This window comes from Polypterus senegalus, chromosome 12, assembly GCF_016835505.1.
Source record: "Polypterus senegalus isolate Bchr_013 chromosome 12, ASM1683550v1, whole genome shotgun sequence".
NCBI lineage: Eukaryota > Metazoa > Chordata > Cladistia > Polypteriformes > Polypteridae > Polypterus > Polypterus senegalus.
Genome location: NC_053165.1, coordinates 60,409,729 through 60,435,909, shown reverse-complemented (window position 1 = coordinate 60,435,909; position 26,181 = coordinate 60,409,729). Strand labels below are relative to the sequence as shown.

Genomic DNA, 26,181 nt, shown 5'->3' with positions numbered 1-26,181 from the left:
ACATCACATTCCACATCGTCCTCTCTTCTCCTCTCCTCTCCCTGCTCGAGTCCCCCACTGTGGGAGAAGTGTGCGCATGTGCCTGCCAGCGCTGGCCTTGCCTGCTTGAAGGTCTCGGAAATCTCTTTTTGACAGAGCTGAATGAAAAGCTGTCTCCGGGGACGAGGCAGATGTGCGCAGAAAGAGAACAAGCAAGGCTCCTGCCAGCCTGTCTGCCAGCGCTGCCTCTCTGCCGCCTGCTCCTTTTAATCATTTCTATTTATTATTAATAGGAAAGGGATACATGAATCAAGAGGGGGTCTCGCTCCGCCACACACACACACATACACACATAGCAGCTGTGAAAGGACGACCGGGGAGCCGAGGACAGATGAGTGCTTGTCTTTCAGCCTGCCTTCCCCCTCATGTCACTGGGCCAGCTACCTGACCATGGAGTCATTGGATTACTTGATTATATCCCCTTTGAATTCTACTCTCCCCAGGTGTCCAGCTGATAGATGAATCTTTAAGGGGGCAATTAACGCAGTGATGCCATGCCAACTTGTTGGGCAGGTCAGCGGGATCCTTGGCTTTTGTCTTTCAGTGTGACCCCATATCTCCCTTGCATACAACCGTAGGTTTTGACATATCTAGTGTATGCCCCTTAAACCCTTCATCCCTCACCCTTTACTCCTCCACTTTTATACCACAAGTTCTCCAATTCTGCTCTTCACGCAACCACAGTACTGCGTCTGTTTTCTGAACCCAGTAGTCCTGTTTAGGGTCATGGGGTCCAAGAGATGACTAAGCAGTATGGGGCTCAAGACCTACTCAGCACTAATAGTCTATCAAAACTACTGAACAGAGAGGCGAAAGCACTAACCACTGCGCTGACCCCCAACCCTTAGACTCTCACCCTTTACATAACAGTCCCCAGGCCCCCATCTCCGTTCACTTCTTACATCACATGTGACTCACTGCTCGCACCAGGCACCCCACCACCTCTGACTCGATATCTTGGGCTATACATCCCAAGGACCCCCTGGCACCTTAAACCACAGATGAGGATCCCTAAATGTCTCACACTTTATACTACAGACCCCACAGCTGTAAGCTCCTCGCACTTTATACCAAAGACCCCCCCCAACTCTAAGCCCTTTGCACTTCATAACGCAGACCACCAAATCCATGTCCCTTGCTCTCTAGCTTATGCCACTGTTTCCTGACTGTGATATTTTTTATTTTTTGTTCTTGCACTGGCACCCTGTCCAGGGATGTCTCCTACCTTGTGCTCAGCGCTCACTAGCATGGCCTCCAGCTTCCCTGCAGCCTTGTCTCAGGAAAAATTGGGTTTAGAAGATGGATAGATGGATGGATGGAGGGATGGAGGGAAGGATGGATGGAGGAATGATCTTGATCCAAAGAGGCAACATGTGACTGGTAATAACAGCGTGGTCAGTAGGATGAAGATATTTCGCTTTTCACTTGGTTATGAAAGACCTTCTTTCAATACGGTATTTTATATACTGTATATGTGTGTGTGTGTATATGTATATATATATACTGTTAATATACTGTATATATATACAAACACACTATATATACAGTATGTTTCATTTAAAGACCCTGCAATCTTAAAGGATCTCTGGATTGCTTACGTATCAATTTATCAACTTCTGGGGATAATTTTGTCCCAACAATACCATCTAGGCCTGGCTGCCCACCCACACAAACACCCACGCTGCCTCCGTCGCGTGTAGATTCCTCCCTGTAAATGGCTCTACTGCAAACAAAGCATGCAAGTGTTTGGTACCAATTAAAGTTTAATCTGTTGTTTCAATAATTCACTGTGTGCGGTCGGGCCAGACCCATCTCCCTGACTGCCTCGATGAATTGTTAATTCAAGCCAGTGAAGTGTCATTCATTTAACAAGCCGGTGACACCTTTTGCTCCATGCCCAGCCTTTCCTTTATGACCACTCTTTGCTTCTCCCTGCCATCCTGTGAATTCTTCGCTTTGTGCTGCCCACACCCTGTGCAGCCTCTCTTATCCTGTCCTTTTATCCTCCTTATTACATTCCATCTCTTCTTCCTTAACATTATCCCATTGTGCTCTGTCCACTCCCCTTCTAGGAGACCACTTTGTGCTTGCTTCTGTACACCTCCTGCCAGCTGCTGCCCAGATGGGTAATAAATGATGCCCATTCTTAGTTCTCTCCTTAGCATTTCACCAATGATTGCAAGTGGCAGTAGCAGTCAGCATTTTATGGCAACTGATCATCACTTTCACCTTAGGGTGACCACAGCTTTCACTTCTTCCCCGTTTTTCCTCCAAATTTTCTGATCGTCTCATTTAGCTTGCTTCAGGCATCTTTGACTATTTTTCTGCCCACAGACTGAATTTTGTTGAGCCACCCTATTCTTCCCACCATAATCAGGTTGCCCAGCGGCTTATACTTATGTTTCTGTGGTGTCAGCTCCACAACAATCTGCAAGTTCTTCTGAATGGCTGCTGGCCATGCCATCCATGGTGCAGTACTGAGCCATTTTTGAATAGGAGGGCCAATAGAGGTGGACACACATGTCTGAATCACTCTGATCATGCAAAGCCCCGCTGGCAGGTAGGCTCTCACATCCGGACTTGCACTTGCTCAAGAGCATCCCAAGCCACTGGACTTAGCCTGGTCACATAGCACAAGATCTGCTGCGCCTTTGTTGTCTGCACGTGTCGGGATGGTAAGGTTTTGCTGCAGGGAGAAGCTTGGCCCAGTTTATTGCGTGAGAGGAGATATGATAAGCAGCAAAAAGAAGCACACTGGAGCCCAAAAATAGCATTCGTCTTTGCTATATGGATTCAGAAATAGAAGTGCGCACATACCTTTTAATTTATTTTATATTCAAACTGTTGAACTGATCTGAAAACGTCGGGCTACATGAGAATGTGGGAACCACACACTGGTATATCATGGGAACGGCTAGGGAACCTCCCCATAGGCGATGTGCTACCCTAGGATTTTGCAGGGGCCAGTTTTTTATAAACTGCAGTCAGTAGTTAGTGGACATCTTCTTCTGAAAGGACAAGCAGAGAAACTGATGCAATGGGGCATATTTTAATAGAGCTTTACGTGAGCATTATGTAAGTACTCTCTCATTGCTTATTGGCCTATGAGGAGTGGAAAAGCAGCTCATTGCAGGCCACTGTCCCGCCAGCTAGGAAGTGAATCAGACCCTCATGGTTACATGTGTCACACCCTTTGGGCACTTACCGCACCTCAGCCTTTTCCTGATCCCAAACAGCAGTTTCAGTACATTTTTGCATTTCCTTACCACAGTCCGCCTTTACCCAAAACCAGGCTGCAGCTTTATCACTCCAGTAAGATGATGAGTGGGTGATGAGGACCTGCAGCTGAGATTTCAAAGTTGTCAGGAAATATCTGCATCTCAGTATTGCTCTCTCTCACGCTTTCCTGTCTTTTGTCTTCTGTTTGAATTTTCTCATAATGTAAGGCTTTGTAAAGAGCCTTGTGATGGTGCTCACTGTTAAAGGCACTATAGATTGATTGATCTGTCTACTTCATGTAAGCCACCCTGAAGGTAATATGTGAAGTCAGCAAAATGCAGCTGGACCCCAAGATGATTGCACATTTGAGATGTAACCAATCTATTAAAGCAGAGCATGCAACAATTCACTGCTTATCTTATGCTTTTTTTATGTTCAGCTACACTATTTTTTATTATTTATAAAAAAAGGAATGACAGCAGGAGACAAAAGATGACTAAGTCCAATTCCTAAGGAAAACCAAAATCTGTGTGACAGGACACATAGAACTGGGGTGAACCAGTCAATCTGTGTGAATCAAAAGAAATCCATGTGCTTTGGAGATTGACTAACTAGATATGTAGTGGCTACTGATAGATAGATAGATAGATAGATAGATAGATAGATAGATAGATAGATAGATAGATATTCGATTATCATAGTTACCGCCTGCAATAAATGTACAGATTCCACACTGATAGATCGTCCGCGCTTCCGTCAGTCTCTCTCTCACTCTCTCTTTCTCTCTCCTCTATTCCTCGCGCACGCGTGTCCGCGCGACAGGTGCGCGGGGTCACGACTTCGCTCGCGTCCGCTACTTCTCATCTTTTCGCTCCCCAGACAAAAGGCGCCCGATTCGCCCCTGCGTTCGGTGGGGACGCTTTTCATTTGCATGCGGGCCGTCGCGCGCCGGGAGCAGGAGGGGGGACGTGAAGAGCAGTAGCGGGAGGAGGAGGAGGAGGAGGAGGGGGGTGGGGGGAGTCTTCGATATGATCATTCTAATGAAAGATGGGGCAGCTCGTTTATCCAAAAAAGAAGAAGAGGAGGAAGAAGAAGAAGAAGAAGAAGAAGGAGAGGAAGCTGCGGTGCTGATTAATCGTGAGGGCCAGCGGCGCGCGGCTGTAGCCCGTCCGTCACATGGGATGTGCGAGCTGAGCGCACAGCAGAGCACAGCGTAGCCCTCTCATTTAGCGGAGCGGGGACACTGAGCGAGCGGTGAGCACAGCCCAGTAGAGCCGAGCCGAGTCGAATCAAGCCGAGCTCAGCCATTACATATCCGCTTCGGCACACGGCGCCTTTTAGCCACATCATGAGCTCGTCGCTTCCCAAAAGCGAGTCCAGAACCTCCTTGCTGAGGACAGCGGCGGCTGGCAGAAGGACAGCGTCCCACACCGAACCTCCAGCCCCTAGCCGAAGGAGTCACGACGGCGGACCGGGACCAGGAGCCAGAGAACCGTGCTGGCCGCCCGGGGGCGACGGTAGCTCCCGCAGACCGCTGTGCCACCCGCGTGTGGACAGGCAGGACGGGGTGAAGCTGCGGGGCTACCACAAAAGGGATGGGCATCATCACTCCGCTACACAACAGAATCAACAGCAGCAGCTGGCGCCGCCGACACCTCCACCGGTTCATCCAACGAGGGAAACAAGCAGCAGAGCTCCCCGGCATCGGCCCAGGCACCGACATCAGCCACCCGCCGGATCCCCTTCCAGCTCCTCTCTGAGCCTCCTCTCGGACCACTCGGGGAGCTCGCAAACTGGGGACCGCGACGCGGGCAGCAGCTCATCCAAAGGGGAGTGCAGCCTCAATCCCATCCTCAGCTCCGCGTTTGGACAGGCAAGAAACAGCTTTTGTAGTGTTCTGTGTGTATATGTGTGTGTGTGTGTGTGTTTGGCGGCCATGGATTAAGGGTCTCACGTGTGGAAGGAATGCCCCCTCATACATCCCTAAGGGTATGTTTCTGAAGAAGGGCAAGAGATTACAGGGAGTCAGGTGGCATCAGACATTTAAACTGATAGCTCTCAAGGGGCACTGATACCTTAAGATACTTGATGATATGTGCACGTTAAGGGTAGAGTGGCAATGTATGAGTGGGTGTGTCTGGTGACAGGCATGCTTGTGGGGTAGTGCCAGATGACATAAAACAATCAAAGATGGGCAAAGATCTGATGAGGGAGAGACTTGGCCTGCAATAATTAAATCAAAATAAAACAAAAAGGTTTTAAGGGTCCAACAAGAGCAGCAGGGGCCTAACAGATCAACTCAGGCTTGGAGTGAGACAGAGGGAGCATCTTTGCAGGATCTAATTGGTGTAGAGTGCTGCAGGTCTGAGGAGTGACCAGAGACAAAGATGTCCAGTTTAAACCTTTAGAGAGCAAGAAGTGACAAATGGTTTGTAACTAAATGTGTACATGTGTGTGTATGTGTCCAAGGGAAAGTGTCCAAGGCTGTTCATAGAATCTTGTACAGGGCAAGACCACTGAATGCCAGGTAGAGTGAGAGGGGCTGTCTGTTTTGCAATCGGCTCAGACAGACTTTTGCGTTTTCGGGGTGATTGCTGTTATCAGTGAGGCTTATGGGCTGAAGATTTAATTGTGTAATTATTGCCTGCCGAGTTGCTTTGCCAAACCCCTGCTGGCGCTGCAGGGCCCTAGCGTGCAACATCTGAGTCACTCATTTGTCCTTTTTTTTTGTTTTTACTGGTTTATTTTGTTTTATTTTTGCTTGTTTATGCCCCCCATGTGCATTTCAATTCTCTGGAAATACGAACACTGTACTGGGAGATACTTTGCACAAATTGTAATTGAATGCACAGTTAATCCTTCCTGACAATGGGGTAAGGGCATATATTCATAGGTGCCACATAATCAGACATACACTGTTTACTTTTGCAAAACTGCAAAAGGGGCTTGCGTGCTGCTTGGGCACAGAAGCGCATGCTGTACTGGAGGCTGAGCCCACTTAATTACTTATTACTTGGCAAGTGCATGCAGCCGCTTAGCTGTTAAAAAAGGCGATGTGTGGGGATTTCCTCTGTGGCAGGTATGCTGGGCACACACTGCATGATTAACTGGCTGTGTGTGGTCTGTGCTTATGTGTGTTTATCCTCATGATATCACAGATCAGCAGTATGAGGTGAGAATGGGCCTCACTGATAGACAGGCTGCCACTGGGCAATGCCAATAAAGCACACTTTATGTGTAGGGTGACTTCCAATGCTTCATGTGGGCTACAATGCCACTTCCAGATTCAGCAGTGCTGGAATGGTGTATAAGAACATGGTCATTATCGATGAAAGGCCGTTTGAGCCTGGGCTATGTTGGCACACTATATAATGATGCTTGCCAATGAATATGCGGTGCTGATTTGGGCAGAGAAAAGCAAAGTGACATCAGACAGCGCTGGCATAGTGTAAAGTGAGATGGGTGAGAAAGAGCAGCTCTGTCACACTGAAAACTAAGACTAGGCCCTGCTGGATTAGTTTTGAGTGTGCCAGTCATGTTCAGGATGAGAATGGGACATAGGAATACACTACTACATGGCATGGGGCTGAGCTGAAAATGAGCCTGGCCAGGGTGAAAGGGCAGTCAGATTTTGGGACCATGCATGATACAACTAGACAGTGTTGGCACAGGGATATTAAGGATGCAGTGCAAAACTAGAGATGGCAAAGCTGATATACCAAAGGGTGAAGTGAGACTGGGTTCAGGGTGAACACAGCTGGACGATATCAGATTCTGTTGGCATACGTTGGACCAAGGCTGGACAGTCCTGATACAATGTTGAGAGAGGTGGTATAGCATTGATGAGACTAAACACCACTTGATATTCCTGGGCCATTCTGAGGTAGTGAGCCTTATTGGATGAACTTGTAAGTTAATTGGCAAGACAATGGACAAGAATGCCACATTGTAAAATAGGAATGAGTCATACTGACTAAGCCTGTTGATCAATTGGCATTGATGCTGGACAGCAGTGGCATATTATAGAATAACCAGTAATGGCGTACTGCACGATAACGTGCAGTGAATACACTTGAAGTGAGCATTCCTAGTTTTTATCCTGTTTCTCTGTCTCTGTTTATCATTCGTTTGCTCAGAGGTTGATGTGCCTGCTGCTTCCTGAGCAGCTCTTCTTTTCTCCACCCTAGTGGCCCGCTGCTTCTCTTCTTTCATCGGCATCTTTTCACCTTAAAACTGATTTAGTTTTTGTGTTGCAATTACTTAGTACGTTTTTCTTAATTTTTCACTTAAGCTGGCACTTAAGTCTTCACTCTGCCTCAAGAATGATCAAAGATATGAAGAGGTAGGGGAAGTGACCGCAAAGGTGGTAGGGATGAGAATGATGCACATACGCATGCGCCGCATGGCCGCCCTGCTGTGCGCTGCCGAGAGTTGATTCTACAATAAAATAAAATAAAAATAAAAAAAGTAATAAAAATCATCACCACGAAAGCGGATTGTAGATGTCACGTAGTATATGTGAACCAAATGTCAGGTCAATAGGTGAAATAGTTTGCGAGCTACAAGTGATTTAAAATCCTGGACAGACAAGCGAACCGCCACGGTGACGTATTATATAAGAAGATCATGGGTCCTACTGGGTGAGCCATTAGTTAGTTGGAAGAGACACTGGTGGCACAGATGCAGGATATAGTTGGGACTAGACAAAGCAAAGTGACATATACTAATGATGTCCTATTCTGATCAGGTACCACATTTTTATCAAGCTGATATTCCATATGCCATTCTTGATATCCTTTTACCTTAGACTAGAAGCACACTCTTTGAGCAGGGCAGGACATAAAACGAGACACCTCTCAGACTCGCAGCCATACAATACAGTTAATGACATCTGAAGAAACAGAGGACCTCTGGGTTTTCAGGAATTGTAGAGAGTAGCAGCCATGTAACATCATGGAATGCAGATTGTAGGTGAATTATACAAAGCCATAAGACATACAGTATACTGTATGTAAAACCTAAGTAAGTCATGGTGTGCTTGTTCAGTGTGGGCATGTCTGTTTGGTATCTGCTGCACAGTCCTGCTTGCAGGGGCATTCCCGTGATAAGCCTCAAATGGATATTTGCATTTGTGCATTAGGAGATTCAAAATGTTGGCGCACCCTTTTCAGCAAAGAATAAAAAAGACGGGTGTTCAAACAGTCAACCAGCAACTGGTGAGCAAAGTGTGTTCATAACCAAAGTGCACCCATCTATTGGGGCGCTGATGTACTCTTGCATTTAAAGAGTGGGCACACAGTTTGTTAAGGGATGCAGGCAGTACCCCACAGACATGTGCCCACCCCCACACTCAGCCCACCTTTAGTCTAGTTTTCCTGGAACGCTGTGTGAAATGAGAAAAGCTGGCAAGATGAGGATCTGTCCACAAGCATATTTCTGAGGATCTGGGCTGAAATGCTCAGCTCTTGGCAGGACTAAGCAGAGCGTGCGGTGGGCGGCTGGGTGGGCCGCTTTGTTTGCTGTGGCAAGATTTGCAGGTGCTGCAATTTCTCATTTTTTTTGACATTTTCATGAGGAGGATGCGCCACGCATTCCCCTTGCAGTGTTTTAATCCTTGAAGTGCACATTGAAATTCTGCTCCGTGAGCCACATCATGATTAGCAGTTTTATCATTCAAAGAACAGCCTTCGGGAACTCCCACGTGACCACAGCCCGCCTGACAAGGACACTCACTTAGTGGGGGGCGGGGTGGGAATGGTGGACAGGGTCATGTCCACTATGGTGTCCTCTCCAGATAGATAGAAGTCACCATTTTAGAGGAGAGCTTGACTTGGAGTGCCAGGAGTGTATATGTATGGTGCATGTACAGGACACGCCACCAGTGTGGTGACGTATGTATGATAAGTCGTCATTCAGTTCACTACTGGGTCACTATGACATTGAGCACTGGCAAAGTCATAAAAAGTGTTGTTTTTTCAACAATCCATTTTCTAAAGTCATTGTAAAAGATGCCAGTCCATTGCAGGGCACCCACACATAGCTTGCACTGACAAGATTTAGAAATGCCAATCTACCTAACCAGTATATCTTTAGAGATGTCAGTGGAAATGGGTGCATCAGGAGAAGACCTTCAGAGGCACAAGGAGAATGGTCAAGCTCCACACAGATAATGACTCCAGCCAGGTGTTCGACTAAATAAACAGTGTGCTGTTCTTTATTCATGCATAGTGCCCTTCATATTTGGAGGGCTCAAAAAGATCCATGGGTTATTGGGCACTAATCAGTAACACAAAACGAGTATATGTATGCTTGAGGGTGTCAGAATGATCCAGTAGGGGCACATTGGAACGTGTGGAGATGTGCCAGTCAGTGAGTGTGAATATGTGTTTGAAGAAGATGTATTGGCGGGCAGTGTAACTTCTCGTGGCAAATATGGTGAACTGCGAAAGCAAAAGATTCTCAGCTGACTCCCTACATGACACTGAGGGAGCTATTTAGGTTGTCAGTTCCTAACGTATATAAATATGAACACAGGCGTATCGTGACTCTAGACCACCTAAGCACAGTGTTGACACTTGAAAGGCACCATAGTAAACGATGTTGTTTGAGCAGACATCTGGGTATGTGTGTCCTATGTTGATGTCGGAGCAGTTTTCGCATGTTCACCCTGTCTTGTTGTGGTGACAGTTCAAATATATGCTACTAGGCTACTATAATCAGTGGCGGTTCCAGACCAAATTTACCAGGGGCGCCAGGGTGGGGCCAGTATTTTTTCATGGGGGCACAGAACATCACCATAAGTAATTAATTAAAATTTTATCTGTTCAGCACAGGGGCCAGGGCCAGTTCTACAGGGGCACTGGCCCCTGTTGGCCCCCTCTAAAACCGCCTATGACTGTAATATGTAATATAATATAATACATACATTCTAAAACAGTGCTTGTCAACCATTTTGATTGTGGAAACCGCAGAAAACTGAGAAGATCTTTTTGGACCAGAGAGCTGTATAAAATATAACAAAACGTATTTACTCTCATAATTTGTCCAATGAGAGTCTGAAATTGAAGCACATAAGTGCCAGTACTGTCTTTTTAAGTTTGATTTCCTAATAGAGTGGAGATTTACTAACATTAGATCGGACAGCAGGGTCCCCCTGGGAGTTTTGAGTTTCCAGAATTATTAACATCAGATTGCAGAGCATCCAAATGTAGGGGTTTGGATACTGTGAGAGTCCTTGCTAGATTACATGTAAACCTAATAAAAAGAATAAAATGTAATGTCATTTTTTTGTTTAAAAAGTTTCCTGAAAAGTGTTCAGACTGGCTAAAAAACATGATCTGAGAATTCAGTGATGTTCGCAGACTGGCAAAAATATTCTACGGACCAGTGGTGGGGAGGCACAGGTCTTAAACACGTTCACAGTAATCCAGCTTAGGTTTGCAACCCTGGAAACATGGGATGTAAAGCAGGAATTAGCCCTGGATGAGGTGTCAGTCCCTTACAGGATTTCCTCTTGCATTCAAATATACAAACTAATACAAGTCACCAATCCAGTTGGGGATGTGGGATGAAAACCCACACACACACTGGGAGAACGTGCTAAATCCATACAGACAACTATTAGTAGTCAAAACCAGAAATCTGGACCAGTAAGGCAGAATTGCTGACACTATAATATAATATAATATAATATAATATAATATAATATAATATAATATAATATAATATAATATAATATAAGCCCTTATATGGAGCACCACCTTATGCTGTCAATATATGTTCCGGCCCTATTGTCACCCTGAGCTCAAAAAAGTGGGTTTGAGAAGGTTATAATGTACTATGATAGAATAAAATAAAAAAAGAATAGAATGCTGGAATAGAACTTTGGTGACTAGCCCTGCTTCAGTGCTCTGGACTTGAATCCTGTGTCCAGCCATTTTTTATGTAGAGTTGGAGCTTGCACACTTGTCTACATGTATTTTTCCTCTGGTAGTCCTGTTTTCCTCCTACATGCTAAAGACATGCATGTCAGGTGAACTGTGGACTCTTAAGTTCAGCTGAACTTGCCCTCTGATGGACCAGGGTCATGGACAGCCTTACAATTTATGCTACTAGGGCTTTTCCAACCCAATGGTGAAATAACCGAATTCAGACAAGAAACGAATTAATATCTCCACTCAAATAAATAAAAATAACTCTGTCAATATTCCTCATTTATTCAATGTGTCAGAGCATTTGGTTTGTTGATAGTGCATAGTCCAGGGAGAGATCATGTGTGAACAGTACTGTATGGACTAAGGTTCCAGTGGAATAAATGGATGATTGGATCATCAGGCCACTATGTTGCTCCACATGACCTCCTTTGTGCGCAGATGGCAGAGTAACAGTACCCTCATCAAATCCTGGGGTGCAAACCCTGTCCCCCAATGTAGGCGCATTCAGGCCCATATTAATCATGCAGTCCCCCAGCCTGCCAAGCCTTAACTAAAACACAGACATCCAGTCTGCCTTCCCCCACAAAGCCTTAGCAATGGTGCCATTTTCTCCTCAAGCACTCATCCTTGATCTGTTCTGTCACAATAATTCGTGGAGACGAGAGCCGTTGTGAAAATTCAAACATCCAAACGCAGCCTTCTCATAGTTTAATGCCGAATTATTCTAATGAGAGTGGAGCTGTGCCACACTGGACTGTCAGCAGCAGCAGTGCTATCTGAATGTGCCGGGGTAGAAGCTGACCAGCCTGACAGGAGCTGCAGAAGCAATTACTGTATGCAGTGAATGACCACCGTTCCGTGGTGTTCTGTTTTTTAGTCAGGTGGGTTACCTTGTACTGTGCTGGGCCCCACCTCAATTGGCCGTCTTCCATTCCCCGATGTTTAAATGCACGCATGGATATTTGTGTGTTGGGCACTGAGTATGATTTTTATCTGTGTTGATGTCCAGAAATCTTGACTGCAGGGGGCTTCATTTCAATGGGATGCTTCATTCATCAGATAGAATCATCTTTAAACTCATGAGGGACAGCGGAGACAGGCGCGCTCACTTGTGTGTGTGTGCATGTGTGTGTGTGACGTACTCATCATCATGCATGAGAATGAAAGTACAATTCAGAAGGATCAGGATGTGTGCTTCTTTTGACAACCAAATCAGTATTATTGTTTAAAAGCTACAAGTAAAAACACATGTCTGTGCTGAGACAGACCTCGGTGCGTCCCTTCAGACACAGAGGTGATATCTGCCCAGCTACTCAAGTTCAGGGCTGTCCTCTGTCTATGGACAATGGCTTGGAACTCAACTGTCCTTGATGAGTGATGCCCTCATCACTATGTTTCAGTATTATGTTTTGTTTTTATATTGTATTTATTTTTTCAGATTATGTTTTTAGTTATTGTACTGCATGTTGAGATCATACATAGAAGTGTGCTCAATACAAATACATTGAATTTCACTTTGTTTCGGCTTCTAGTAGTATATTTTGTATATGAGTCCTGCTCAGCTTCTGGCCGACTGAATACCTGCTTATGATGTTTTAGTCTGTCTTGTCCTGACTTGAGCCCTGGTCCCCTTGCTGACCATACTTTAAGCCCTTTGATTACTCCTTCCATTGGCTGGTCTCATGACCATCACTCCCTTTTTGCTTTAGCTGGCTAAAGTCTGGTCCCCTTTTCCCTCTTTTTTATTTGCTGGCTCCAGTGCTTTTTTATGAAGTGACCAACTGCCCAAGTCCACATAACGCATATCTTTTTGTCTTGTTGGTGACCGACTGGCCCTTAGGTTTTAGTTTCATCTGTCTTTCTCGCTCTATCATATCGCCAATTTACTTCTCTGTCTTTGAGCTCGGCTTTGAACAGTCTTCCTCAGGCGGGCTCCTGGTTTGCTTTGGCCCAGGGTGCTGGAGCGTTAGCGGCATGTGTTTGAATTAGTGGTTTTTTTTTCACCCTCTCCAGGGGGAGGGGACATGAAGTGGCAGTTGTGTCTCTGTAAGAGTCTTCATCATCCCTCCCTCCCTCTCTCCCTCCCTCCCTTCCTCCCTTCCTTTCACTCTCCGTCTCTATCTTGTGCTATGCTGTTCCAACATAAGCTCTTTCCAGGTCTGCTGCTTTATCTTTTGCGTTGGACTTCCCAAAAATTTTCCATTGCTCCCTTGTTGACCTTGGTACCTTCTGAATGGCTGTGATTCATCCCACGTTTACCTTTGTCTCCTTGCACCCCTGTGAAGCCTTCACTCTCCTGGAGGTGTAGTTAGGAACAAGGCACAATGGGCAATTGTGTGAAGTCTCCGCTCAAAACACTGTCCAAGAAGGTAAGCTGTGTTTTTCCAGTTTGCTTGTTTTATTTGGCTGAGGATGTATCCCTATCGGCAGGCAGACATTTAAATTGGATTTAATGATAAAAGAGTAAATAGAGAGAGAAAGAGAAATCATCTCTTTTCATCTTTTGAATGAGATTAGAGCATGACCTTTGTTGATCATCAACAGCAGTGCAGGGAGAAATGTGGTATCATAGCATCGTCCATAAACAAGACTTGTGGCTCATTGGTTCAACGGAGTGAGCAAAATGGTCACTTTCAATGAAGAGACAGGCCCAGCATTGATACAAGAAAAAGAACATTCTGAGGTAAAGTTATCATCTGGCAAGCTTGGGACACTCGAGAGGACATTGCTCAGTCCAGCCAAAAGTCTAGCACAGTCTGGTAGGCATAAAATGCAAAGTGAAGACAGTTTAAACCAGACAAAAGAGCTCTTAGGTCACAAGAAATCCGAAACGGTAATCAAACTGGACTATAGCAAGATCTTGTATAGCTCATTATTAAACATTAATTAAGAGAGTGATTCTTAAGAAAGATGAGTCAAAAACCTGAACTGCCAGAGGGGAGAGTCCCAACAAGCTATGCTAGCATTTAGAAGGGGTGATGGCTGAAACAGAATAAATCAAGAGATAAAAGAAGGAAGAAGATAGGTTAGTGGGTTCTGGAAAGGTCAGCATGAGTATTCCTAAGTTTAGAAAGTAGAAAGTCCGGGATATGGCGAAAAGAGGCCCAAACTGAGAAGTCAGAGGTCCTGCAGTTAGAGTAATTTGGGAGGAGGATAAGCACCGGCAAGTCCATAATCCCAAGAGAAGACATACTAAATCCAGTTACCTGAAAAAACAAAAAATGTGTATGCAGTTCTAAACTATGAAAAACAAACAAAACTAAATGTTTATATAGCAGTTGGGAGAGAAGTGAGTAACACAAGACAGTAGAAAATGCCGCAAAAATTGAATGTCAACCTTTATGGTGGGCAGTCAACTCTGAGAAAGCATGGTAAATCACAAGTGTGTGACATGGGAGATTGAGCATAGAAAGAATCATTTAAGGAGGAGAAAGTAAAGTTCTTGCTGATATCCAGTATATTCTCTAAGATAGTAAGAAAGCAAGTACTCACAATGTCGGTTGCATGGAACTTGATTTAGGGGGCAATCATAGAAATAAACATACAAAACAAAAACAACATTAATCATCATTCTCATAAATCACCCATCCAACTGAGTTAACATACACACTTAGACATAAATATGGTCATAAAAAGAAGAACTGGACATCACGAATCAAGTCTGAAAATCTATCGATCCAACAATGTCATTGTATGCTCTTCTAAGGAACAAAATCTTAACAAAGAAGTTAGACTAAGCTTATGAGGCATCTTTAGGTGTGGAAATGTTACCGAGTCTAGAAATGGTGTACTCTGAAATTCAGCAGAGTCCATAAATGAGAAGAAATCAGCAGTATGATTAGATACAAAGAGGCTTTGATCTTGGGAAACCTTTACGTCAAGATGGCTGGCAGCCTGTGTTTCCAATGTGTTAATCCATCTGTACAGCACTGAGATAATCTAAAGGATAGAGTCTGAGATACACACTCGGAGAACAAGAAGTATGAGGCAGAGAAAAGGCAGTGCATCTGGAAAAACCCAACATAATTTGTCAAGGTCAAAATTGGAGAGTCTGATAGTTTTGTTTTTTTTTTTCTTTTTTCATTTCTTACTGAATATCTTTTATCGCAGCCTCCTTTCTGATGAACTCAACATAGATTGAGCTGCCCCACAGTGAGCCACCTTATTATTTTATCCTGTGTCTGCTTGTTGTTAATTGAGATAATGAATCTAGGGAACATCTTAATGAGCAAGAGTGTTAATGAAGGTGAAGCATTAATGGAGGGGAACGCAGCCCAGTGTACCAAAGCCTCTGTCTTAGCTGCACATCTGATCTGATCAGTTGCCTCTTTTCCTGTTGATATGTTGTCTTGCCTACATGTCATTGAAAAGAGAATTGCACACTGTGGTGTGGGCTCAAATCAAATGATGAGTAGGCATTGATTTTAACAAGGATTAAAAATAAAAACAGGACCTGACCTTGGTTGAAGACACTGGTGAGGGCAAAAAACAGCAGCCACAACAATCCTCCAGAACAGAGTGCATAGGGAATGGGATTGTAAAGTCTATGATGGTCAAAACCAGCAGAAGACTGAGAATTTAGAAGACATTTGGTGAATGTCAACCTCAAGACCTGTCCCACAGGACAGTGTAGCCTTAGAGTTCTGATAGTCAGTAGATAAAATAACAAGTAGAAATAGATCTGGTGCCCAATCATACTAAGTCCAGAAAAATACATTAATGTCTAGAAAGTAAGATGGTCAACTATGGAGTCCATGAAGAACCACTATGCCATCTGGATTACAGCTTCCCCATCATTCCTTAGTGAAGAACTGTGTTTTCATGTAGACTTACATTCTTCAGCTGTCTTTATTAGATAGGTCATTTCCGTATATGTAACCATCTGTTATCTAAACATGCATTCACAGGGACAATTTTGGAAAAATGAATTAATACGGACAATATGTAATTCCTCTTTTTGTATATTTTTCAAGCTCAGTTAGTATTTTAATAGAGTTAACTAACCATTGGTATCGGTTCAAAGGCAGAAAAAAGTGGGTGCAGCCCTTATCAACAAAAAAACAGGATTCTTCACCCCTCCTCATGGAGAGTTGGAGGTTCAAAAGTCCCTTTGTTGTTAAGAAACAGATGTGATATCCAACAGACCTGTTATAATCTTGAGAGCAAGAACACAATGACCCAGCAGGCTCAGGAAACTCGGTATTGGTGACATTGTCTATCTGTAAGGTCCTGTCTAGCATGGATAGATGGGGCTGGTTATGTAGACCAAAAAGGGATTCCACAGGCACCACACTTAAGTTTGGTGGTTTTAAAAGTCTAGAAAACAGGTGTCAGGGGTCCATCAATTTCAATACTCTATGAGGAAGTCAAGTATGGTGTACATTGGAGTGTGGAAGACAGGACTCGCATGTGTACCAGAATGTGAAGAGTGTGGGCCAGAGATTCTAAGAACTGGAGTCAGAAGGTCTTCAAGCATGCACCATATTGGAGAACATCAGTCATACACCTGTTAGAGTTAGTTGGGCATGGAGAGTATAAGTCTGAATACCATCCAACTGATATGTCCATCAGAACTGGTACAAAGTTGTTAGTGTGGTTTAGAAGTTCTAATGCGGAAAACCTGACTCAGAAGATCATTAGGCATGTGGAGAACATTAATTAAACCAAAATTAGCATGTGGATAGCAAAATTAAAAAGTCCAGATGTGACACATAGTGAATCACCCTAGTTAGCTGTCCGTTAGAATCAGCACAATGTGGAGATAACAAGTCAAAGGTCTAAATATATAGAGCAATAGTGAAACTTCTAGGTATGAAACAAAATGGAGAAGAGGAGTCAGAGGTTCATGTTGTCTAATGTAGTATTGGATGTCAATCAGACATAACAGACCTGACAGAATGTGGCAAACACATGGCTGAATGCATTCTGGCTCAGTGCAGGAAAATGGGCAGGGGATGAAGGTCAACTAGCCTTTATTCAGGACATATAATAGGAGTCAAAATGTGGCTAGCATTAGTCAGTGGTCATTTATATTGTACGGACAGATGAAAACATTATATATGAAAATCAAATAGACATGAAGCAATGTAGAGAAGTAAAGCCTGCAGAGCTAGTAAGAGCCACAAAGACCACATAGAGCACATCTTGCCCATATGCCAGCTGAGACGCCTGATTTAATCTTTAGTGTTAAACAGTACATACAAGAGACTAGTAAAAAGAGTAGATTTGGACAGAGTGGTTTGTGAAGTGTAACACAAAAGAGAAATCAAAGTTTCTTCTGTATCTCACTAGGATGGGTATGTTGGGACCAAATCTGCTTGACAAGTCTATTCCAACATGCTAAATAAAATTATAAAAAGCCTGAAGCAGCCTGTACTTAATGTTCCATGCAAATGGGGCTATGTGCTCAGATTGGGGACTTGTGTAGAATAGGATTTTTGGAAGCAAGGTTAGCATTTCTTTAAGCCACTTTGGTGGCATTTCTAAAATCTGAGGAGTACGATGTTCACAGACGGCCTGAGCGCACATGTTCTTTCGGTCGATGAGTTTGCTCAGAGGGACACTGCCTCCAGGCCTTTCCAGCGAGCCTTCCCCCCTCTTCCAGCCTGGCCGCTTTGCTTCACTGATGTCATTCTGCCCAGCTTTACTGCTCATTTTTTTTCATTCTCCTGGTAATGTGTGCTTCTTCACGCTTGGATGCTCGTGTTTCGTAACTCCTCTGGAGAAAAGTTATTTATAACAAAAGAGCTCAAGGCCGTTTTTATTTCAAAAAATCAAATAAACAGAAGTCATCTCCTATTGTTCACTAACAGAGGTCAAACATTGCAGCTCGCGACTAGGAGAGCAGGCACACTCTATGATTCTCTACCAGTGGACTGGATCTACTGGCCGTGTATCCCACAGGCTGAACACACTCCAAGAGTCCAGAAGAGCAAGAGAAAAGGTGTAGCAAGGACTGGCAGCCAAGAGACCTTTAGGGCAATGGTCCCCACTGTGAATTCCTGGGACATCTGTGGCTGAAACTACTTTGTGTGTGCCTTTTAATGGACCGTCGTGTTCGAGTGGATGACATTTTTCTTTTGTCATTGTGCAGCTGGAAAGACACTGCAGTGTGTGATTCATTTTTGTAAGAAATTTAGAAATACTTATTTTTCTCATTGCTCTTGCAGCAAAGTCATTTTACCTTCTTTTCAAGGCACTTTTTTATGTCTCAGAACAGTTGGCTCCTTTAATTGTATCCAGCTAATGACAGTTCACAATGTGCAGACACAGAAACAAATGACAGTGAAAGCTGAAGAAGAACAGCCTCTTCAGTGTCATTTCCACCTGGGTGATCACTGCTTAAGCTACCAAAACATCCATCCGTCTATTACCGAACCTGCTTAGTCCAGCTCAAAGTTGTGAGGGTGCAGCCTCTGCTGGCAGAATTGCTTGTAGATCTTGTGATGTGAGGGAATAGCAGGGGGCTATGTTTGTACTGGGGAGCCAGTGAGATCCTGCACATGGTGAGAAGTGAGGTGGAGACTCACACCTATGAGAATTATACCCTGTAAGGTTCATTGAGGAGGTGCCCCATACTAGGGAACCTGAGTAGTCCAAATCCTCTGACGTTCATTGGTGGGGGGACACATATATTAGACAGACGCGCACATAACATAGGGTCATTGTGGGTGGGGTATTCTAGTGAGGCTCATACTCATTTCCTGAAGCTTTGCTTAAACAATTTTTTCTGCAATATTTTTCTTTCATTTTGTCATATCCCCCTGGCTTGGCAGTGTTCTATGCCTCAGACAGATCCTGGTGTCAACACGACTGGAATAAGTGGGTCCTGGTAAAACAGATGGGTATCCTGGACTGCATGTGAATACAAATGTGTTATCAGGTTAGAGGGTGTAAGTCATGGGTCTGGTCCGAGAGGAGGCAAGTTCTGCTGTGTGTATCCTATCATGGGAAAATATATTGGCTTATTAAATCCATCATTAGACAACAGTGAGAAATCCCATGCGCTACCTCTTAACATGTGGCACCCAAAGGCACTTGGGTGAAAAAATCAAAAGCCAGAGAATGGTGCAAAGTGTTGCAATCTGTTGTGATGGGCCCACTGTACCATGGGCCCACTGAAGTAGGTAGGACTTTGAAGAGTAATGCTGTATTGAGCTCTAACCCTGTTTGTGCCCTCACCCCTACCCCCTTCAACCTCCTCAAAGATCCGTCAGGATGAGAAGAGGAGCTACAAGGCTGTTCGGACCTTCGAGGAGGGGCCGACACCAGGCGCTTATCAGGAGCCCCTTGTGGCCCTTGCCCAGAACTGCGCCCTGATGCACAACATTCTGGGACCAGCCTGTATCTTCCTGCGCAAAGGCTTCGCCGAGAACCGGCAGCCTGTACGTAAGTGTGTCAAACTGTGACCTGTGACCCCTTGAGCCTGCAGTTCTGATCCTCTGTTGCCTTTCCCTTTCTGCCTCCTCCCATCCTGCTCCCTTAGGAGAAGCCTGCACGCATGGAGCCATCAGTGCTGTGCCCTGTCTCACCTCAGACCTCCATCAGAACTGGAAGTGGGGAAGGGGTGGGTTGAAGTTTGAGTATGTGTTACCTGGTTTACCCACTAGAGGGTTCAATCTAGCTAGGTTTATCCCTGCATGATTGGTCCATTTTTTAGGGGACATCAAAAAGAGCATGATACCCTGGGAGGTGAGGTGTGAGGAGCGCCTGGGTGTACATTATAGAGTAATAGAGCCTACACTGGGTTGTGTGTGTTTGAGTAATATGGATAAAGAGTATAATGCACATGTGAGTGATGTGTGGCACTTGCGTAAGACCTGGGTATTGCGTACAATTACATGATCACCTGAACGGTGACTGTTCTACAAAACCTGCATGAGTATCCAACAACAAAGGAACTGTTGTGTCTGCAAGCACTTCACTGCATGCTGCTGTGTGCATGTTGTGGTGCCTCACATGTGTATGAGTGTGTGTGCACAGGGTGCATCTCTTTAGGGTCAGGTACTGGAAGTGTGCATGTGGGTGTCATTATTGGTGTTAGGGCCCCAAATGAGTAGATTTTACAATGGTGGCAAGGCTGTAATCATTTTGTCAGATCCAGCAGACTGGATACCAGTCTCAGTATCCCATTCTAGTAAACCACATGTTGGTGTCAGCAGTGTAATTTATAGACCTTATTTACTGGTGGTCTGTTGTCAGTAGTAAAAGCCTGTGGCCTAATGAAAAGGATTAGTTACTAGTGTCAGTAAAATAACTCCATGATTAAATCCAATAGTCTAGCTACTGCCCTCAGTGTCTCAATCTGTGGCCCTAATCCATTGGACTAGCTAATGGTGTCAGTAGTGCAGTGCACAAGGCTAGAGGATGACTATGATCAAGTCCAGTGAAATGAGCTGTTGGGGACAGTGCTTCAATTCAGTGGACAATTTATTCTTGTCATTGATCCAGTCCAGTTAACTAGTTACTGGCATCAATCCCTAAGGCTAGTTAGTGATGAACTGTAGTCTCATGCAATGAACCGATCAGTGAAGTCAGAGGCGTAATTCAGGGTTACTGTTTTAGTGATCTGATGAACCAGATATTGGTGTCAGTGGTGTAACTACCTTTCCCTCTGTAGTTTACTTCAGTAGACTGGTCATGGATGTCTGGAACTTTGCACATTAAAATTAGTAAACTGGGTGGGGGGAACTGGGTATTTAGCTGGAGTCATGATTCTAACACAGGAAAGTAGTTCCTGTTCCTAAAGGAATCAGAGCAGAAGAATAGTTTCTGGGACCAGTGGTTCAATTGTGTGGTATGCTTACAGTTGTCTACGGTCTACTTTTGTAGCATAGCTTCCTTGGGTAGTTCACTTACCTAATAAATCTTTAGGCAGATTCCTAAAGTGTCTGACTCTAGATGACCAGTTTGTGGCCATCCCGTTAATGGGTAGGGGGCTGGGAGTGTAAACGACAGTGTAGTTTCCTGATGTTTATGTGTTCATCTTCTTTTTAGGACAGAGAACTGAGGCCAGAGGAACTCGATGGTGAGTTCTTTAATAAAATTAGCCTGTATTTTCTTTATTAAGGGAGGGAGCCCATTTTCTAAATATTATTTAGGAGAAGAAGATTTAGTCCAGAAAGGATCACAGTATTGTATGTATTACAGAAAAAGGTTTACAGAGACATGCAGTGAGTTATGCTCAGATAGATAGATAGATAGATAGATAGATAGATAGATAGATAGATAGATAGATAGATAGATAGATAGATAGATAGATAGATAGAGTGAAAGGCACTATATAATAGATAGATAGATAGATAGATAGATAGATAGATAGATAGATAGATAGATAGAGTGAAAGGCACTATATAATAGATAGATAGATAGATAGATAGATAGATAGATAGATAGATAGATAGATAGATAGAAAGGGTAGTGATATGCCTTCATTTTCAATCCAACATATGTTAGGCCTATCAGACAATAAATAATTAAGTAAGCCAAAAGCCTGATATTAAATTTCAGTCTGCTTTGTCAGTTATTACACAATAACTAATATAATGTTACGCAGTGCAGAACAATGGACACATGCCTACAATTTCCTTACTTTCGTCTTATATATTAAAACACTGTATTCATTTACAGATCACAAAATAGGGCATTACATAATACATCATATTTAATTTTTAAGTAGAATATTTTTATCATGAGTTACTCAATATAGATGCCATAATAAAAGTTGCAGTGTTGATTAGAGATCTGATCATTTTTAGCAACAAGGGGTCTTTATTTTAAATCATGATGTGCAGTATTCAAATGTACTGTGAAGTTATTACAACCTTCATAAAGCTGGTGGATAAAGTGTGTTTTTCATAAATATCTTAATTAAATGAACTGCACTAGTGTAGTCTGGGGTACAGTCTACCAGGGTCTAATCAGTGTAAGTTCTCTCCTCTTGCCCACCAGTACATTTACTACAGGAGTTCCCGAGTGAGTCATTCCACAAATTAAATAGAAGTTTATACGCCGTTCTCCTCAGGAGCTTACCCTTCACCTCTTACAGCAGCTGGTTGTCACCCTCGCTAGTTTGTAGTACAAAGCCTCTAGCAGTTAAGCAACCTCTTTTTGACACCTAAAACTATCACAGACATATCAAGAACAAATGAGAGATAATGGAGAAACAAACAAAGGTGCTTAAAATGCTAATGTGCCATGAGGGTAAGCAATATGGCCCGTGTACAGGGAAAGCATTTTTGTAATGAAAAAGTGTAATAAAGACAATATTTAACATTTTAACTGCATGAGTTTTGTATTTAACTTTGATGACTGCAGACTTAACTAACATGTTTTTGAGATGTACACTTAATTTATTTGGAAGGCATCTCTTCAGTGCCTCCTATATTGGAATGTTTTTCTTCCATAAAGGGTGACCAATCAGGTAATGAGATGTTGTAATGAACATGACCCACTCAGGGAAGTGCCACATAGTAAGCACAAACAAACCAGAGTACAAGCAGTCTGCGTTTATGAAAAACTCTTATTTTTGACTGTCCACATTCCAATGTGAGGCAACGTTTTGAGAAGTATATGGCTGTGGAGAGCATTCTCAAAAGTCTCCATTTTTGGGAGTAGTGTGGAGTGGTGGCAAAGATTGTAGTGCAACTTCCTTGCAGTTTCCGGGAACTGGCTTTGATACCTGGCCAGGTCACTCTTTATTTGGAGTTTGCATGTTTGCCCTATGTCTGTGTGATTTTGGTTGTGGATACTCCGGCCTTCTCCCGCATCCTAAACACATGCACGTTAGGTTAAGTGACAGCTCTAGGCGAGTGAATGTTGCTGTGTGACAGGCCGATGCTCTGTCAACGGTTGACTTCTTTTGTGAGCTCAGTGCTGCTCTGTAATAGAAACTGAGTGAATGAATTTATTTCTTTGAGCTGCACCAAATCGTCTTCATTGCTGTTGTGCAAAACAAGCTTTTTCCCTACATTTTTGTGAAAAGGCCTTTTAAGATTATAGTATATATGGTGCATGATACAGTAAAGCTTTACTATAGATGAAATAATGAAAGGGAGGTAATTGTACAGGAAAGATCTGTGTTACATAACAATGCACAACACAGATTATTACACAGTGAGTAATGTGGAGGTCAGTGCTCTCGAAAACGCTATATTAAATAACAGCAGAATAACAAATTGAAGTATTAAAATGCAGTGAGTAATGAGAAGATTACTGTATAGTACAATGCATGCTTAAGGATTGTACTCACAACAAAGAATAATATAAAGGTCTAATATTTAATAATTTAAAGTTTAATATCCAATATACTAATTATTGTACAATAAATAGCGATGACCAATAACACATGACCTTATTACAAAATTTACACAGACATTATATTGAAAATAGATGGCATGGTGGTGCAATGATTAGAGCTATGGCCTGTCTCCTGGGTTCAAATCCCACACTCAGTCGTTGCCTGTGTGGGTTTTCCTACAGGTAAGCCAGTATTCCTCCTATATTCCCAAAGACGAGTAGGTTAAGTTAATTAGCAATTCAAAACTATCCTGTCAGCTTCAGGCATGAGGCCAGGACCAGCCCAGTAGGAGATACCTCGTCATCACCATCATGCACACTAAGGCACTAATCAATGGGAAAGCCCCGTACAGATCTGACCAGGCTGGCGATCCAACCCATGTCCCTGGAGCTATGAGATAGCAGTGCTAAGCGCTGTGCCATCACGAAGCCTCAAATTTAAGCCATTCCATCAAAACAAATGAGAAAAGCTGTGTTACCTCATTAATTTTATATTTTAATCAAATGAGACAAAGAAATAAAAAAGGCCTCCAAGTGGAACTGTACACTGTAAAATGAAGGCAGCAAGTATAAAAGAAACTATTGGCATGTAAAAATAACAAGTCATGGGGGTGGAGAAGAGCTTTGTTGATACTCTCCCTCCCCAGTAGGACTTCAGCTCTTTTTGTGTGCATTGCAGAGTTGCGGGAGGCGTTCAAGGAGTTTGATAAAGATCGTGATGGCTTTATTAGCTGCAAAGACTTGGGAAACTGCATGAGGACCATGGGGTACATGCCAACCGAGATGGAACTCATTGAGTTGAGCCAACAGATCAACATGAACAGTGAGTTTCGGCCATCAGGAGGGAGTGCCAGCCTCATTCGCCTTCTCCTGCTGTGATCATTTTCCTAATTCTTTTTCAGGGGGAGGCCACGTCGACTTTGAAGATTTTGTGGAGCTGATGGGCCCTAAGCTGCTGGCCGAGACAGCAGACATGATTGGAGTTAAGGAGCTGCGAGATGCCTTCAGAGAGGTGAGTGCAGGAAGGCTGTTTATGGTCAAGGTATCAGCAAGGGGAGCACAGCACTATTCTGAAATATGTTCCTTGTCTTTTTCACCTAGTTTGATACGAATGGGGACGGGGAGATCAGTACAGCTGAGCTCCGGGAGGCCATGAAGAAACTGCTCGGGCAGCAGGTGGGGCACCGTGATCTGGAAGAGATTCTCCGAGACGTGGACCTCAATGGGGATGGGCATGTGGACTTTGAGGGTGAGGAAGTGCAAACATGAAGGCAGGGTGCTGGCTGGTGTCTTGGGGAGCAAGCTGGGCTGCCATCTAAGCTGCTTTGTATTTAATGGATTAGCATATTTCACAATTTAAAGACGGGGATGGATTTCAAGACTGGGGCTGACCCAACTCTGCTGGCACTTTGAAGTAAAAGATGCATTTAACCCTTGCTGTCTAGCAGCTGCAGCATTTGAGGGCATCCCATGGTTATTCCTGACCAGCTGGACACACACAGGGCCAGCAAATTAAGTTTTTTTTGTCACTTTGTCCTTACAGAGTTTGTTCGGATGATGTCCCGTTGAGGACGCCTGGCCATTATGAAGTTGGCTGGTACTGACAGGGATGGACAAGAGAACGAATCTGGAAAAAACTGGCCCTGACTGAAGCAACAAGAGTGACCAAGGCCAGAGGCATGAGCACTTTCTCCCCCCATTCATTCTTTCCTTTGCATATCCTGGGGACTCAGGTCACCCCATCTGCTGATCTATTGCAATATCACAACTGACCTGGAACATATTACTGTGTGGTGTGCAAGGAGGAGGTAAAGGACACTTTGGGAGCCTCTGCCCTTCTGTGTGCCAGGGAGTGTACGAGTGTGAGTGTGTGTGCATGCTAAACTTAGTGTTACATGTGTATTCATCAATAAAAAGACTGGAGGTGAGTGTGAGAGACAGAGATACGGAGTGAGAGCTGCCTTTCATTCTTCTGTAGTGGCGGAGCTGGGAGATGCACTCAGGCGAATGTGGAGGAGCTCCACAGGGGATGTTGGTGCACAAGCCTGAGCCAACGGTGATGTGGAGTTTTACATTTTAAACCATGAAGCAGTTTGAGATTTGTTTTGGTCACTAATGCCTATCAAAATTAAAATAGAAGAGCTGATATGGTGAGCTGAGCTGCAAATGGCTATCAATGCAAAGTAAGAAGAAGTAGAATACAGGGAAAGGGCACTGGGGTGCCAGGCAAGGACAACATTACGCAAGAACCTTTCTCTGCCCTTGGCTCACTTCTCTGCTGTAGCTGCTTTGGTTCAGCCCATCTTGTGGCTGCCCAGGCTCCATCGGCTCATTCGTTTTATGGAGCTCCCTTGCCCTCTAGTGGTGCATCACACATTTGCTTCTAGGAAAAGTCTGGCTGGCTTTAAACATCCATGCACTTATGAACCTTCTTAATCTCATGAGGAACAGGAGAATATTCCATCAGCACTAGATAAAAGACAGAAATTAGCACAGGATATTTTCACAGACACACTCATGGGTACTTATGCTGGGCAATTTTAAGTCCCCAGTGAAGCTTTTTTAAAGCCATGTAGCTTGTTATTGGATTGCAAAGAGATGGAAAATTGTGGGCAAACCAGAAGACAAACCTGGATAGCAGAGCAGGCTACTTTGCAGTCACATTTATAGTTGGTACAATGAAACGTTGATG

The 26,181-nt window shown here is 43.9% G+C and overlaps 1 protein-coding gene across 3 annotated transcripts; it reads left to right on the top strand.

Moving 5' to 3' along the window:
* Window positions 1-4,259: 4,259 nt before the first annotated feature.
* cabp1a (calcium binding protein 1a) lies at window positions 4,260-25,431 on the top strand. Of its 3 annotated transcripts, XM_039771700.1 has the most exons (7): window positions 4,260-5,131; window positions 19,400-19,576; window positions 21,189-21,219; window positions 24,169-24,312; window positions 24,392-24,501; window positions 24,591-24,738; window positions 25,033-25,431. In XM_039771700.1, the coding sequence occupies exons 1-7, from the start codon at window positions 4,607-4,609 to the stop codon at window positions 25,056-25,058; spliced, it is 1,161 nt and encodes a 386-aa protein (XP_039627634.1). In that variant the 5' UTR covers window positions 4,260-4,606; the 3' UTR covers window positions 25,059-25,431. The 3 variants fall into 3 exon arrangements, with proteins under 3 accessions (XP_039627634.1, XP_039627635.1, XP_039627636.1); XM_039771701.1 differs by lacking the exon at window positions 19,400-19,576 and having other exon boundaries at window positions 4,267-5,131; XM_039771702.1 differs by lacking the exon at window positions 4,260-5,131 and having other exon boundaries at window positions 19,488-19,758.
* The last annotated feature ends 750 nt before the right edge of the window (window positions 25,432-26,181 follow it).

Coding starts and splice junctions, on each gene's coding strand:
- cabp1a (XM_039771700.1), top strand. CDS start 4,607: ATGAGCTCGTCGCTTCCCAAAAGCGAGTCCAGAACCTCCTTGCTGAGG. Junction 5,132..19,399: donor TCAGCTCCGCGTTTGGACAG/GCAAGAAACAGC, acceptor ACCTCCTCAAAG/ATCCGTCAGGATGAGAAGAG. Junction 21,220..24,168: donor GAGGCCAGAGGAACTCGATG/GTGAGTTCTTTA, acceptor TGTGCATTGCAG/AGTTGCGGGAGGCGTTCAAG.